This window comes from Myotis daubentonii, chromosome 5 (assembly GCF_963259705.1).
Source record: "Myotis daubentonii chromosome 5, mMyoDau2.1, whole genome shotgun sequence".
Taxonomy (NCBI): domain Eukaryota; kingdom Metazoa; phylum Chordata; class Mammalia; order Chiroptera; family Vespertilionidae; genus Myotis; species Myotis daubentonii.
In genome coordinates, this window is record NC_081844.1 from 54,892,228 (window position 1) to 54,909,692 (window position 17,465).

Below are 17,465 nucleotides of genomic sequence, written 5' to 3' on the forward strand. Positions count from 1 at the left end.
AAAAAAGATTATATTTAAATGGTAAACTATTATTTCATCTATTGATGAATGAATTAAAAATATGGCATACATAGAATCGTATTCTGCCTTAAAACAGAAAAAAATCAGACATGGTACAACATGGATGAACCTTAAAGACATTTGTATACTAAGTGACATAAGTCAGGTACAAAAAGGCAAACACTATTGATTCCACTTATATGAGGTACCTAGAGTAGTCAAATTCATAGAGTCAGAAAGTAGAACAGTGGTTGCCAGGGGCTGGGGGGAGGAAGAAATGGGGAGTTATTGTTTAATAATTACAATGTTACTTTTGCAAGGTGAAAACAGTTCTGAGATGGATGGTGGTGATAGTTGCACAACGATGTGAATGTACTTAGTACCACTGAACAGTACAAATAGTTAAGAGGGAAAATTTTGTTATGTGTATTTTGCCACAATTATAAATAATTTTAAATGTGGGGGGAAATCAGTAGTTCAGGGGGCAGAGACCAGGAAGTAGAGGTTGCCCAGGTATCTCCCACGTGCCCGACTTCTGTGTAAGTCCTCTATTTGCTCTTCTCATGGATTCCCCAGGCAGTGCGGCAGAATTAGAAATAAACCATTCAGTAAAAGGCAACCTTCTTCTTCTTCATCATCATCATCGTCATCATCAAAGAAACAAAGGAGAAAACCTAGGACCAGATGGCTTTGTCCACACTTTCCCCATTAGTCTATTCAGAACCTGAGATAAAGCGTCCTCCATGCACTCTTCTAGTAATTCCTGACCCAGGAAATAACTGGTTCTGACTTGAGTATGTACATATTTCAACAATGAGCTAATTAATTCTTCACCTTCATAAGGTACAAATCTGTGTTTCAAAAAAAAAAAAGCCTTAACTCATATCATCTCTAAGGACAGTTAGCAAACATCACTTTATAAGCAGACAAAAGGCGAGGAGAGGCCACCTTGGAAAGGTAGCCAGCCAGTTTCCACCGCCTGGCTCAGCTGGCCGGGTGGCCCAGTGTGGGGAAGCTCCGCCCCTCTGGAGTGGGACCAGGCTTCCAGGTACACTAAAAGAGACACCTGCTTTTCATGCCTCAGAGAAGCAGTATTCGAGAGTTTACCATTTAAAAATAATCAGGTTTTGCCCTTGTTGGAGGCAAAGTCTAGTTTTGGGGTACAGAAAAGGCTTTAATATTAGCTGCTCTGATGGATTTCACCCAGCGTCGCTAATGCATTCTGTCATATCGGTAGAGGGCTGATGGGGAGCTAAGTAACCGTTCTGGGACAGATAACTGATGCCCTGCCCAGACTCCCCCGGGGCATTCACTCCTAATAGGATTTGTTCTTTGCTAATGCCTCAAGAGTGGTTGCTGATGACCACTAAAAAGTCCAAAACTCTTTTTAAACACAGAAAATGAATAGGCGATATTCTCCCGTAACCGGATAACTCTGAAGGCCTTCACCAAGATGCCACCACCAACCTCCCTGCCTGTTTTTATCACTCGCTTTTGCAGGTGCTATAGCCATCAGAATACCCTGGACAGTTTGTAAAACATGCCCACCCCCAATTGGCGGAGCCAGCCCCTCTGGGAGAAGGCCAGGAATGTGCGTTTCTAACTAGCTCTGGGGCGATGCCATGCTGCTGTCCCCATGATGACACTCCCATCTCCTTCCTTTTCCAAAGAACTACCTCTTTGGAAAGGCTGATACATGTACTTGGAATGCCATCTCCCGGTAATTCTACCTACATTGTATCGAAGCCCACATGGGGGCCAGGGGCAGTCCAAGTCTCCTCCTCTCCTCCTGCTCTGGCTTCTTCCACCATATTCCCCGAGAGGGGTCACAGGAAGGGTCGGGAAGCCCCGTGAGGAGGGAGGAGGTGTGTGGGGAGAGGGTGCCCAGGGAGCACCAGAGGGGAGTGTGGAGCACAGACCCAGCCTACCCTCCCTTTCTTCCTTTACAGAAGCAGCTGCTGCCCTGGGGGACCCCAGAAGGAGAGGCAGACCTGGGACAAGACAGGATTTGGGGTTCCTGAGTCCCCTTGCCAAATGTCCCTCACAGTTCCACCTGTTTAAGACCCACATAAAGATCTTGCTTGTCACCTGTTTGCCAAATGTCCAAATTAATGTCGCCTTAATAGCAGTCTACTCTGACTCTCAACACCTGTCATCAAATACCAGCCACTCGATGAAACCCTTCCCACGGGTGCCCCTGAAGGACACACCTTTCTACCTTATACATTAAATCCTTTTCAACTCATCTACTCCACACCTTACTCCCTTCTGAGCTGCACACAGAAAGTACTCATTAAATATTTACTGAATTTCATTGAAACATACATACAGGTTAGAGTACACATTGTATTTGTGCCATTACCAAAGCAATAGTCACAGGAACTATATATCACCAGCATTTCACATTTAGAAAAGTTTGGGTTTTCCCCCCCCAAATAACACAGGTCCCCTTATTTATGAAAAAGACATTCAGCCACGCCGCAGAAGAGCTTTTATAATAATTCTGGAAATTTCCAAACATCCTACCTTCTCTTTGCAGGAGCATATTTGTAACATAATGTATTTGGCCCCCTAAAAACTTTTAACAATAAAACTAAAATTAACCTTGGGAGATAGTGCAGAAATTAAATTGATTGGTCTTGATGATTTCCTTCCTTTGATGCACAGCCCCTATTTAGCTTATGTCACCAAAGAAATATATAATAGCAACAGTACAGAGTGAGACTTTCTTTAAAGGGAATAAAAAGATGGCCACTCACCTCAGAACTAGTTGTAACATCACGTCCTCACAGTGTAAACCGATGAGAGTCCTAAATAATGCCAGGGACACCACACAGAGCTGGGGAACAATAAACACGTTCTGTTTCAGATATTGGAAGGACGGCTCCACTCTCCACAGATGGCAAATAAATCAAAATTACAAAATAAAATGGCCTTTTCTTCAGCAGTTTTGATGAAACATGCTGCTGCCTCAGAGAATGTGCATTACGGGTATTCAGGCTATCGGCTCTGTAGGATTCTATCAGAAAGACTACGCCTGGAATTATACATTATGCAGAACTGCCCCCCTACAACATGACCCTCACAGTTCCACCTGTTTAAGACCCACATAAAGATCCTGCTTGTCACCTGTTTGCCTAAGTTATTTTCAGATATGACATTCATTATCTACAAGGCAGGGCTAACAGGAAACTGCATATGCTCTGGCCAAACTTCCCTCTCGAGTTCTCAGCCCTGAGCCGCAGCTCCTTGTGGCTTTGGCGCAAACCTGCTACTCTGTTCCATTTTCAGTTGTGTTGAGGGTGTGATGATACGCTTTTCTAAGAAGTTCATTAAAAAAAAAACACACAAGACTTCTCTCACTCTGATTTCCAAAAAGGAAAGATACACAACCGCACTGGAAGGAAACTCAAAGGTATATTATAAAATCGCCATGCCCTTCTGGGAGTGAGCGCTTATCGTTCTATCAGGCCAGGTAAGTAATTGTACTTCAGGCTCTCCTTCTTTGTACAGGATGCATGCATTGGAGAGTTACAGGGACAGGTTTATCTGGATCTTTACAGATTAGAAATAGGAGCGAACAGGTATTTTGCATAATGGCCTAATTCCAGGTTTAGGCTCTCTAATCAAATACTATAGGAGAACAGACAGTCTGAATACACATTCTCTGTTTACTCTTACAACTCAATGATAAAAAGACAAGTACACTGTGCTGTGCACCTAGACATTGATTTGAAGGGTTACTATGGTAATACTGTATATAATATAGTATTCTTAACTATAACTATCATACTGTATATTAGATCCCCAGGATTTATTCATCTTACAGCTGGAAATTTATACTCTTTGATCAACACTGTGCAGTTTGATAAACTATAGTAGCTATTTAAGCTTTTATCTTTAGAGTAAGTGTATTATTCCATAAACTTAACTTATTCTTTCTAAAGGTTATTCTTTGAGTATTATTAATCATTTGGTTCAGTTCAGGTTTAGAAATTTAACTTTCAATCTATTGGTATCATTGAATCTAAAGTGTATCTCTTGTAGATGCCATATGGTTGGCTCTTCTTTTCTTATCCAGTCTGACAATCTCTGCCTTTTGATTAAGTTTTTAACCTATTCACATTTACTAGTATTGTTATAATTGGATTTCTGTCTGCTGCTTTACTTTTTGTTTTCATATTATATGATATTTTATTCTCCTATTCCTCTTTCACTGTCTTGTTTTGCATTAAGTGAATATTTTCCCTGGTATAACATTTTTATTCCTTTAATAATTTATATATATGTGTGTGTGTGTGTGTGTGTGTGTGTATGTGTGTGTGTGTATCCTCACCCAAGGACATGTTCATTGATTTTTAGAGAGAGGGGAAGAAAGAAAGAGAGAGAGAAACATTGATAACTTGCCTCTCATATTCACCCCGACTGGGATTGAACAGGCAACCGAGGTATGTGCCCTGACCGTAATCAAACCTGTACCCTTTCGGCATATGAGAAAAATGCTCCAGCTGGCCGAGCCACATCAGCCAGGGTTCACTATATTTTTTAAGTTATTTTATTAGTGGTTGCTCTCGGCCTTGCCATATACATCTTAACTTACCAGACTTTACTTCAGATTTACACTAAATTAGCTCCTGTGAAATAGAGAAATATTACTCCTATACAGCTCTATCCCTTCCTCTTTTGTGCTATTATTATTATAATATATATATATATATATATATATATATATATATATATATATATATATATATATGTGTGTGTGTGTGTGTGTGTGTGTGTGTGTGTATGTGTGTGTGTGTGTATTGCAAACTCAATAATCCATTGAGTTATTATTCTTTTACTTTTAAAACAATACTTGTAATTAAATAAAGATAGCCTTTGGTAGAGGAGGGGGGTTGCAAAGGGCAACAGTAATAGTATAAGAGGATTTTCAAAGTTGATCAGAACTTTAAACTAAAGAATGACTTCCTAAATTCACAACTGCCCAGACTTCCATTTCAAAATACTTGAGGACAGAAATATAATCTCCAACATCCAGACTCGCTACACTCTGGTTCTTTGGCTTTGCCTGCACGTACACCCACATGTTCTGCTGCAACGTGCCTCCTCCGAAGCACATTCTGCTAGTTGCACAGAAGACAGTGCCAACCCAGACAAATTGAGAAACATGTCCTCGGACAGGCAGTAAGTGCCACCTCCCTGACAAAAGGACTCCTAATAGCAAAATGCATTCTCTGTTTCCAAAGTAGAAAAGGCAATGGCTGCAAGAAAGAGAAAAAAAAAAGGTGGGGAAGGGGGCAGAGAAAAAAGAATATTCATAATCTTATTACAAAAAGAACTCTCCTGAAATCTTACCCGAAATGGGGTGTTGATTCGACTGGTGAGAGTGTCTAGGATGTGAACATTCTCGTGCTGGTGCAACAGGATAAAACGAAGGAAGATCTCAAGTAGTGCTGGCTCGGAGATGCTACGCAGAAAAAGGTCCAAGTAGGCAGTTGTGGTCATGACCTCCTCCACAGTCACCTGGGACCAATGACAGAGTGAGCACAGGTGAGCATCCTCTCGACACTATGATACATGCCTTCCCAATGGCCCCTGGCCTCACCGCAGTGACTGCATCAAGGCAAGGACACACCTGCCACAAGAACACACCTCAGAGCTTCATCTGAAGCCCATAACCTATTCACACTCTACACTACCTCATGCTGCTTCCGCCCTTTAGTTCAGTAAGGGAAAAGCAAAGGCATAAAGAAGCCATTCAATGTTCAGACAACTCTAATCATCAAATGCAGTTCACACACCATAAAGATTTCAGTATGTAATCTCAGAGGGGAAAAGATAACGGAAAGTATTTACACGGTCAGTAAAGGATTAATTAGATAGCTCAGCATAACTTGTTTCATTATTAGTCATTCATAAGTATTGGTTGAGACCTGCTATGTATTAGGAGCTGGAAACATTAAGAAGATATTTTTGGCCAGGAAGATGGATTATACATATGACCTAACATACAAAATAATATGTTAACAAATGGCAAATGAGAGGTGAAGACACAAGGGATGCACATGTTCAGATATGTTTCTAGAAAGTTGCAAGTCACTGCATAATATGCATAAAGTGTTACTTATAATCTGCCATAAGAGTTTACGGCTCATAAAGTAACTGGATTTTTTATAATACAAATTAGTATTTTCTACATGGTGTGATCTTCCACATGCAGTAAAATTCCAATCTTTCAGGAAACAGAACGCTCTAAAGAGTTAAGTTTTTCAAAGAGCTAAGGATGTGATGCTTAAAGCATCAAGAAATTAACGTTACCATCGTGACTGGGAATATTTTAAGAGCTAGCATACATCTGTCTTCCTAAAAGCAGAATGTAACATCTCTTGCTGAACAGGGGACATCAACTGCCTTATGGTCTGTAGTACAGAAATACACAAACAGGGCTGCATGAAAATCACTAGGGAAACTTCAAAACTTCCGACTCCAATCCCATGCCCTAGAGCTCTTGGCCGTCTCTGCTGCCTGATGACACAGGAAATGGCTGGCGGTACTTTCAGCGGGATTACATCTTCTCTTTTTCAGTTTTCCATCTTCTTTATTTCTCCCTTTAAAAGGGGTAACTGTCACTTGATCATACTGTTACTGAGCCATTCCTTTTATATACATTTCTCTTCCCCTTATAATTTTCTGCTTTCAAAACCCACAAAGCAGTTTAGAAACTAGATCTCCAAATCTGCTTGTATACGTGCGGATGGGCCTGTGTGGACACATCTGTGCATTATGGCTTCAATTACTTCCACAAATTTCTTGGTTCTTATGTATATTCTAGGTCCATGAGTCCAGGTGGGTAAGAGATTATCAAGTCAGTTGTGCCTGTTTTCTTTTTCCTGAGCAAGGCATGCCTGCACACTGCATGTCAACCCGCTCTCTCAGAACCCATTGACAACTCACCAGCAGTGCCCTGGGTGGTCTGAGAACGGCCACCCATCAGCTCAGCACCAATGTTGTGATATACTCAAATATTCGACACACCACTGTGTCATCGGAGCCACTTCAAAGGGCTCTCTGTGGCCCAAATATAGCAAAGGAAACGTAAGCATCAACCACTTGGCAAATAAATTACCTTGAGAAGAGTGCGTCTCAGGGGCTGCCTCAGCTTCTGAAACAGGCTGCTTCTACCCTGTGTCTCCCAGTGTCTGTAGTTACTGACTCCTGGCACTTGGTCCTGTCCTGGGACACAGGCTGTCTTTTTCCTTATTACTCCAATGCGATGTACCAGTCTAGCACCTGCGTGCACTTAATAAGCATCTCCTGCATAAGTGACATCCCCCAAGCACCCAGTGATTCACATAGACCAGAACTGAGCTTCATTTTTAACTCTTTTCTCTTCTCTGCATGTGTCCTGAAGACCCCAGAGAGAGGGGGCATTTGTAATGAAGACATAAAATAACAGATGTCACCAAGTAGCTGGGGCGGGGGGGGGGGGGGTGGCGGGGGAATGACCCACAACACCTAACAGGTGGTTTCATGAGCTCACACTCTTTCCACTACAGCAAGCTCGGGGGCTTTCTGCAGAAATTGAATCCAAAATCATTTAGGCAAAAGTCTAACTCCCTAACATTTTGCTCACTAGAAAAAAAGTAGCACTGATCACTCCGAATGGGCGTGTAGCTTCATCTTCCCTACTGGGCACTGCTGAGCGGACCGTCACATGGTACTCCAGGAGCTGCCTTGGCACCAGCAATGCAGCATCAGCGTGCCCTCCACCCCTCAGTTACACACGACCTTAATAAGCTCAAAAGCACAGCAATCAACTCTCCAGAACATAAGTCTCAGTCTTGAGGGCTGCCATGGGAGGAGGGCACTAAGCATCTATTGTTTACTATCGTAGGCTGGATAAGTGAAAGATTTTTTTTAAAGAAATCAAAGCTGTCATTTATAAGTTAAGAGGATTTAAGAAAGCACTTGGAAGGACAGCACTTACATAACGTGGTATAAATATTAAGGACCCAATTCTACTGAGCATCAAATTGCACACTCGTTATAAATCGAGGTCACACTCACCTTAAACTAATACCCGAACCAGGGAAATCTGGTTCCTTCTCTTTCCATTTCTTTTCTCCTCCATATTGTCAGAGCCCTTAGGAGCCTTTTATCCCAGAAGATCTTCTCCTGGCCCATTATCTTACTTTTCAGAATCTTCCTCTAATCCACCAAATAGGCAACCTCCTTCGCAAGGATGAGACCAGAGCCTAAGTGTGATCACTTGAAAGTTAACAATAAACCAGGAGAAAGCAGCCCTGCTGTGCAGAAGGTAAAACGGAAGCTTCCACTAATGCCCCAAAGAGGGAGCATTAGCCAAACAGAAAGCAGCCTGGGATTCATGGTCCAATTACAAAAGATAAGCAGCTGTTGTTGATAGTAAGACCTTCTGACTGTCAATATCAATTTATAAAGAATTGCAGGTAGCTACAAATCTACATAGAAATTCTAGAAGAAATGGTAAATGAGGTTCTATTTTACCACTCCAGAGCTTAGAAATGTTATTTCTTACTAAAAGCAGAACAGAATGACTATAATTACCTAAGGAAAACTCATTCCTACAAACAAATAATTATACTTGACAAGGTAAGTACAGCTGTAAACCAAAATAGTATATCTGCTTAAGTACTCTTTTTTTTCTGGTTGAGGTCAAATTGGTATATAACATTATATTAGTTTGAGGTGTATAACATAATAATTCAATCTTTATATACATTATAGTGATTGCCACAATAAGTCTAGTTACCATCCATCACCACACAATTGAACCCCTTCACCTATGTCACCCATCCCCTAATTCCCTTCCCCTCTGACAATCACTAATCTGCTCTCTGTATCTATGAATTTTGTTTATACCTGTGTTTTGGTTTTTAGATTCTAGATATAAGTGAAATCATATGGTATTTGTCTGTCTGACTTATTTCACTTAGCATAATATTCTCAAGTTCTATCCTTGTTGTTGCAAATGGTAAGATTTTCTCCTTTTTATATATATACCACATCTTTTTTATCCATTCACCTATCAATGAACACTTACGTTATTGTAAGTAATGTCCATACTACTCAAGGCAATCTACAAACTCAATGTAATCCCTATCAATATTCCAATGGTATTCTTCATAGAACTAGAACAAATAACTCTAAAATTTGTATGGAACTACAAACACCCTGAATAGCCAAAGCAATCCTGAGAAAGAAGAACAAAGTGGAAGGTATCACATTCCATGATTTTAAACTATACTATAAAGCTATAGTAATCAAAAAGTATAGTTTGGGCCCTGACTGGTTTGGCTCAGTGGATAGAGTGTCGGCCTGAGGACTAAAGGGTCCCGGGGTTCGATTCCAGTCAGGGGCATGTACCTTGGTTGCAGGCACATCCCGGGGGGGGGGGGGTGCAGGAGGCAGCTGGTCAATGTTTCTCTCTCATCGATGTTTCTAACTCTCTATCCCTTCCTCTCTGTAAAAAAATCAACAAAATATATATATTTTAAAAAAGTATAGTACTGGCATGAAAATAGACACATTGATCAATGGAACAGAGTAGAGAGCCCATAAATAAATCCACACATATATAGTTAATTAATTTGTGACAAAGGAGCCAAGAATATACAAAATGGGAGAAAGGACATCTCTTTGATAAACGGTGCTGAGAAAACTAGACAGTTATACATGCAACAGAATAAAACCAAACCACTCTCTTATACCATACACAAAAATTAACTCAAAAATGTATTAAAGAATGTCAGACTTGACACCATAAAGTTCCCAGAAGAAAACGCAAGCAGTCGGCTCCTTGCCATAGGTCTTGGTAATGATTTTTTGGATCTGACTCTAAATCAAAGGCAACCAAAGCAAAAATAAACAAGGGAGACTACATCAAACGAAAACCTTCTGTAAAGCAAAGGGAACCATCAACAAAATAAGAAGGTAACCTACTGAATGTGTTACCTACTTACATATATGTATGCAAATCATATATCTGATAAGAGGTTAATGTTCAAAATATATAAAGAACTCAAACAACTCACAGCAATAACAAACAAACAAATGAAATCCGATTTAAAAATGGGCAAAGGATCTAAATAAGACATTTTTCCAAAGAAGACATGCAGATGGCCAACAGGCACATCAAAGATGTTCAACATTACTAATTATCAGGAAAATGCAAAAAAAAAAAAAAAAAACACCCCAAAACACACACACACAATGAAATTACCTAACACCTATTCAATTGGCTATTATCAAAAAGACAAGAAACAGTGTTGGAGAGGCTGTGGAGAAAAGGGAACTGAATGCACTGTTGGTGGGGATGTACGTTGGTACAACCACTATGGAAAACAATATGAAGGTTTCTCAAAAAATCAAAAATAGAACTACCATCCAACCCAGAAATTCCACTTGTGGGTACTTATCTGAGTGAAACAGAAACACTAATTTGAAAAGATCTCTGCATTCCTATATTCATGGCAGCATTAGTCACAATAGCACTCTTATTGCTTACTATTCAGCCCACGTTGTAGAAAGGAGCCCTGATTCAGGTACTTAATTTTACTGCTCTCAAGTCCAGTTTAGTCTATGCTTTGAACTAAATCTCTTTCTTCACCCCCTTTTCCACCCTTCACTAGCCCTTACCTGATCCACCAATCCCTTAAACTGGTGTTTTTCAAACTATAGTTTGAGACCCAAAAGTGGGTAGTGAAATCAATGTATTGGTTCACTAATGGGTTAGACCAGACTCAAATAGAAAATATTAGAGTACATTGCATGTAGTAAAAGCACTGTTTGTGCAATTTGGTATACATATTTTATTGAAACTATATGTAGTACAGTATATTATATATGTATGTGCCTTGTTATATATTCAGTAAAACACACACACACAAGCATATAAGATAAATTTCTGGCTGTGCATTACAGTCAAAATATCTGAAAAATACTGAAGAAGCACTGCAGTAACCAAGCCCATTTACAGTCCTTTCTGCCACCCTCTCACCCGCCAGTCCTCAGCACTACTTTCCTACACTCCAGACTGTGACCAGCATGGTCTGGTCACATGCATAACTGAGATCAGGTCTCTGAGCAGGATGGCAGCTGATTCACAGTAAATTTACTCCTTTTTATTTTAGCCTAGGAGCTCCCACAGTACATTTCTTAAATTAAAATTTCAAGCTTCTCACATATGGAGAAAATAAAGAGTGCTGTCTTTTAAAGGGGGGGGGGTGGGAAGGGAGGAGTTGACACTGTTATAAACTCTCTCAAACAGGAGGCTAGAGCTCAGCTCGCCATCGTGCCCACGCGGCAGCAGCACATTAACTTAATGCACAGCGTAGGAGTGAAATTGAGCATATAGACATTCCGACCTTTCTGTAATCAGCTCGCGTTGGGAAATTCCATTTGCATCTAAATTAGCACCAGAATCCTCCCTGTAATGGCAGGTTTATGTGTCCTGAAAAATAAATTTCCCACCTGCTAACTGGTGTGTGTGTGTGTGTGTGTGTGTGTGTGTGTGTGTGTGTGTGTGTGTGAGAGAGAGAGAGAGAGAGAGAGAGAGAGAGAGAGAGAGAGAGAGAGAGAGAGAGAGATGCAGTCACATTGGAACAAACAGGTGGATCCTACCTTCTGTTGCTCAGGCAGGTGGCCGGCAGTGGGGTCAGGTGACTGTTGCACCCTCTCCAAGTTAGAAGCCACACTTGTTAGGCATTTCCTTTGATTAAGAGAAAACTAGCAAACCAAGGTTTCAGCCGGGTCATCTGTGAGCCCTCAGCCTCAGCGGTTCCAACTGGAAAGTTGGGAATGAGACCCGGGTGAATGCAGCCCACGGAATCCAGCAGTGGGGACTGGGATGATGAGGCTGGACTGCAAGAGCCAGGCATGAAGTGGTCTTTATGGGGAACACAGGCTGACCCTGCTGGCTGCTGCCAGAGAGAGACAAGCTGACAGGCAGGAAGCATGGCCACCGGAGTACAGCCAAGGGCAGCAGCTGAATGGGCTCTTTCCAGCCATCTTCTTCCCTCCAAGGACACAAAGCTCGAAGAACACTCAAGTACAGAAGGGAAGGCAGACACCCTGGTTCTCAGCGAGCAGCACCTCAGCCAAAAACTCAGAACAGAAAACGTTCAATTATTCCAAGTCTGAAAGAGCCTGCAGTTGATAATCCAGGCTCCCTCCCGCCTTGCCCACTCACGCCTCCTGTTTATCCGGGACCTCAAGGCCACACACTTAAGTGACAGGACTCCCCCCCCGCCAGAGGGAGGCTGGGGAGGTAAGTGGAGGTGACTTCCACAGTTGGTGAGTTTGGCTATTTATTCCTAAAATATCTGAGGAAGGAGGAAATTAACACGATGGCTACAAGGACTTCAGCAACATATTTTAAGGAAAAGATATTCACAATAAAGCCAGTCTCTGCCCTTCTTCCCCAGAATTTCTTCAATGTATCTGTAATGCATTAAATATAATAATTAAATCAATTAAATGTCCATGAACAGATTAATGAAATATTATTAGCTTGTACTTTCCCAGGGGAAGGGGATGGAGTAAACAAATGGCTTTTCAGAGTTCTTCCAGACCCTGCGTGGTGGAACACCTCACCCCCTACCGTAGGGAAGGCAGAGCTGGGGCCTGTGGGGGGCGCTCTGGGGGCAGCATCACTCCTGCCTGGGCAATGGGGGCACTTCCCAGGCCCAGAGGCTTCCTTGCTGAGCACCACTCCCTGGCCCACACCTCCATGCACTCAAACTGGCCCAAAAGTGAGGTGTGTGAATAGACTCCTCTCCCAAGTACACGTCTGTTATTTGGGGTTTGATTCGTCTTTTTTACATTCCCCACTTTGTTCTCAGTGGATAGATGACACTGTCATGAATAATACCGACTGTTATGAATGCTGCACTTTCTGGGGTTGCCCCCTGCCTGCGCTTGCTGGCAATGGGGACACATCAGGAACGGCCCTGGGTAAGGAGCATGAAGTACATGTGATGTTCCGCACAGGGCCTGGGAGGAAAGGTGAACAAATACAGCTCCAAGTGCTTTGCTGTTGTAAGCAGAGGCCGAAAGCGTCGGGAAACTCTAACTCAGACCTGCACCTCTGTGAGACCGGTCCCGGGAGTTAGGAGTAATGTGAGCCTCGCAGAGAACACGGTTGCCAGCACTGAGTAGAAAATGAGGTTTTGTGGTTTTCGGAAAAAGTACAGGCTTTGGGGCTACACAGACCCAAGTTCAAATCCTAACTTGTATCATGTTACTTAATCTCTTTGAGCGGATTTCCTCCTCTGAAAAATGGAGATAATTCACTATCTTTAAAAGAACTGAGAGGATTCCAGTTAATGTGCATAAATCTCAACACGTAGAGAGGACTCAGGAATGAGGAAGCCATTCTTTTCTGATTTGGGGCATCCACCTTAAAATAAGCTGAATCATGGCAAGAAAGGACCCCGAAGTGTGTGGGGCAGGGAGGTATCTGGTGATCAGAGAACAAAATGTGCCTGTCTGCATATTTGGGGGCGGGGTGAGGAGTACAGTAGCCCATATAGAAAAAGACCTACCTCCACTACTTCCACATCTCTGCCCAATTCCCTCCCAGGCATTTCGCAGAATCAGAAAGGGTGAGGTGGTCACATGGGATGGACTAGGACAGGCCCCGAAAGTAAGTGTGTCCGAGTACAGGATAGAGTTAGGGGGAGGACACTGAAACTCTCTACAATATTATTTGTCTGTAATTGTCAGTGGTAGGTAATTAAAACCTAGTTCTAATGGGCGAGCTGACCAGTATCTGGGAGCAGAAATAAAGCTGCCACCACCAACAACAACGCCCCTATCTGTGTCTGATGGGCCCTTGCTGCAACTGACTTCAGTCCCTGCCCCTGCCGGGGTCCAACCCCAGCAGGTCCAGGGGTCCCCAAAGGTGTGGACGGAGTCGGCGAAGAAGGAATGACACGGAGACAGCGTTCAGTTGATCAGCAGCCTAGCCAGGATCTCCAGCCAAGTTCTGGTCTGGATCTCCAGAAAGGTTCTGCTTCGGATCTCCAGCGAGGTTCTGTAGCCATGTTCCCTCGCTAGGTTCTCCAGCCAGGTTCTGTCCAGGCTCTCCAGTCAGGTTCAGTGTCCAGGTTCCAGTCAGATTCTCCTGCCAATCTCTGTAGTCAGGTTCAGTCCAGGATCCCTTGCCATGTTCTCCCGCTAGGCTCTGTCTCTAGGCTCCGAGGCCAGTCCCGGTCCAGGATCCTCTGGCATGCTCTCGCCAGCGAAGTTCTTCTGTCTCTAGGCTCCGTGTAGGTTCTGTCTTCTGAATTCTGTCTCCTGAGTTCTGAGAGTTTCTGTCTTGTTACAACTGTATTTATACCAGTTGATTCAATCCTATCAATCTCTATTACAAAGGTTAGGGCGTTTCTTATCTCCATTCCAGGGAGAAAAGATTATGTAGTTTAAGCATGATTGTTCGTAGTTAAAGGGATTAATTACCCGCCTGGCACTTAGTTGAGGGGTTTTATTCCCTCCCTAACTTCAGGGGAAAATCCCTACCTGGGGATTCAACCTTTCTCGGAGAGGTGACTTTGGTTAAAACACAGCGCCAAGAAGGTGAGCAAACATATTAAGAAAAGTATGCCATATATGCCAGGTCCCTTGAAACAGCAAGGATGGACCGGCTCCCGGCAAATTCCCCCTTTTTTATTTTTTAAAAGCAAGCATTAAAAAGAAAAACCTGAAACGCTCTCTTGTATCCATTTTAAGAGTAGGATTGGCGCTTTCTGCTATTACCTGAGTCCTGATCTATCACCCCAGGGAGAGCTTGCCAATCCTGCACTTTCCCGGGGTGGAAAGGCTGCAGTGGGGTTAAGGATAAGGCTCCTTGGGCCTACCTTCTCCCATGCCTCTACATTTACCTTTCCGGCACCTTTCCTTCCTCAGAAAAGCATGGACGTATTTCTTGTATAAAATGTTCTGTCTGACTGGGAGTAACCTTAATTCCTCTGCTAATAAGCATATATGTTAAAAGATCAATACGGAGTCTTTTTTCTTTAGACTCAGTATGACACATCTTCTTAATCTAAAGATCAATACAGAGTCTTCTTTCTTTGGACTCAGTATGGCACATCTTCTCAATCTAAGTTCTGTACTATCCACCTTCTTACCCTACTTATCCTCTATAGGGGGGTCTGTAGCACCCTGGTGGAGTCCTATCCGTCCCGAGTGTGGGGTTCTCAATGGGGGGGGGCTTACCTAAGGGAATCCTGTTCCAGGGGTTCCCAAAGGTGTGGACGGAGTCGGCGAAGACTATCCACCCTCTTCCTACGGTGGAGTCTGATCCGTCCCGAGTGCGGGGCGCTTACCTAGGGGGTCCCTGTTCGGGCGCCATATGCCGGGTTCGAACCCCAGCAGGTCCAGGGGTCCCCAAAGGTGTGGACGGAGTCGGCAAAGAAGGAATGACACGGAGACAGCGTTCAGTTGATCAGCAGCCTAGCCAGGATCTCCAGCCAAGTTCTGGTCTTGATCTCCAGAGAGGCTCTGCTTCGGATCTCCAGCGAGGTTCTGTAGCCATGTTCCCTCGCTAGGTTCTCCAGCCAGGTTCTGTCCAGGCTCTCCAGTCAGGTTCAGTGTCCAGGTTCCAGTCAGATTCTCCTGCCAATCTCTGTAGTCAGGTTCAGTCCAGGATCCCTTGCCATGTTCTCCCGCTAGGCTCTGTCTCTAGGCTCCGAGGCCAGTCCCGGTCCAGGATCCTCTGGCATGCTCTCGCCAGCGAAGTTCTTCTGTCTCTAGGCTCCGTGTAGGTTCTGTCTTCTGAATTCTGTCTCCTGAGTTCTGAGAGTTTCTGTCTTGTTACAACTGTATTTATACCAGTTGATTCAATCCTATCAATCTCTATTACAAAGGTTAGGGCGTTTCTTATCTCCATTCCAGGGAGAAAAGATTATGTAGTTTAAGCATGATTGTTCGTAGTTAAAGGGATTAATTACCCGCCTGGCACTTAGTTGAGGAGTTTTATTCCCTCCCTAACTTCAGGGGAAAATCCCTACCTGGGGATTCAACCTTTCTCGGAGAGGTGACTTTGGTTAAAACACAGCGCCAAGAAGGTGAGCAAACATATTAAGAAAAGTATGCCATATATGCCAGGTCCCTTGAAACAGCAAGGATGGACCGGCTCCCGGCATGCCCCCATAACATCAATATTCTCTCCTGTTGTCTGTCAAACACCTGTCCCGGGAGGAGCCAGCCAATGGCTACTCTCAAGCCTCCCTTCCTATCCCTGGGTGTATATAATTGTACCCTATTAATTCATCGTAATATAACTTATCAGAGTAAAAATCAATATATCATCCATTATATTTGAACCTCATCCAAGAGAAATACTCCAAATATCACATAAGGAAGATATTTCATCCTATGGTTCTAAGGTCAGACTTAACAGGGAAATTCTGAGGCATTTCACTTCAGAAGCAAAGAGCTGAAGAGTATCCCAAAGATCACTTGATCCATCCCGTTCCTGTTTGTTCCAGAAAAGGTCTTCCCTTTTGATTTGAACCTCTTAGTTGTCATGTGAAGAAACATAAACACAACAGGCACATCGCTGATCATTTGGCAACAGCAACCATGTAATTAAAGACATTCTCAGCAAGTCTTTCATTTAGCTCTTTAGGGCCACATAACCTTATGGGAACAGACTCAACCTAAGTCGAACATATATTTATTGTAGGACACTCTACCGGAAGGCTGGGGAGCCAGCCTCAGAAAGGAAGGGAGGTCTGATTCCGGGCAGCCAAGATACAAATACCCATTAACTCTTCTTCTAAGCTCAGACCGGATTCCACAGCTGCCTTTGGCAAGACAGCTCAGTGTGTCTCTCCTACCAGAAAGCATTCTTCGTGGTCAAAAGGAGACTCAGCCTGCTATAAAGTGAACCTGAATGTAAACTGTAACTGAAAAAGAAAGAAGACCTTCCATCTATATATGAAACCGTCTATGTAACGAATATAGCACTCTATGTGGCGCACAGGGGAGATCCAATACAATTTAGTTATCAGTAAAAATAAAACAAAGTTAGCCTGCTCTCATGTTAAGAAGTGGTGATGAAGAAATGCTGCTCCCCCCCCCACCCCCCAACTCAACTTTCTTCTTTCCTACTTTGAAATTCTATTAAACCAGCCGGTGCCCTTTCTCAGTTTTCTTAATGCATTTATCCCTCCTTTCAGGTTGCAAAGTTACTGCAGAAACGACTCTGTCTGACCTACAGTGTGAATTCTCAGAGCACCTGGTGCACGGGCAGGTACTCAAAGGGTAATCAATAAATGTGTCGAGTAGGAAATCGGCAGCCCTGGAACTAATGAAAACACCCTGTTGTCACAGCCCATGTCGGGATGCCTTCATTAGCAAGGTGGTTAGATTAATCTGACAGGACGTGAACAGCAGAGGAAATTTTTCTTTTATAG

At 43.1% G+C, this 17,465-nt stretch overlaps 1 protein-coding gene across 3 annotated transcripts in view; it reads right to left on the reverse strand.

Moving 5' to 3' along the window:
• FHIP1A (FHF complex subunit HOOK interacting protein 1A) overlaps positions 1–17,465 on the reverse strand; it is a 152,876-nt gene that overhangs the window by 20,237 nt on the left and 115,174 nt on the right. For all 3 annotated transcript variants that reach the window (XM_059697856.1, XM_059697854.1, XM_059697855.1), the window contains 2 exons: positions 5,359–5,526; positions 2,760–2,839 (listed from right to left, as the gene is read on the reverse strand). In XM_059697856.1, coding sequence (XP_059553839.1) covers positions 2,760–2,839; positions 5,359–5,526 — 248 coding nt within the window. The remainder of the gene's footprint in view (positions 1–2,759; positions 2,840–5,358; positions 5,527–17,465) is intronic.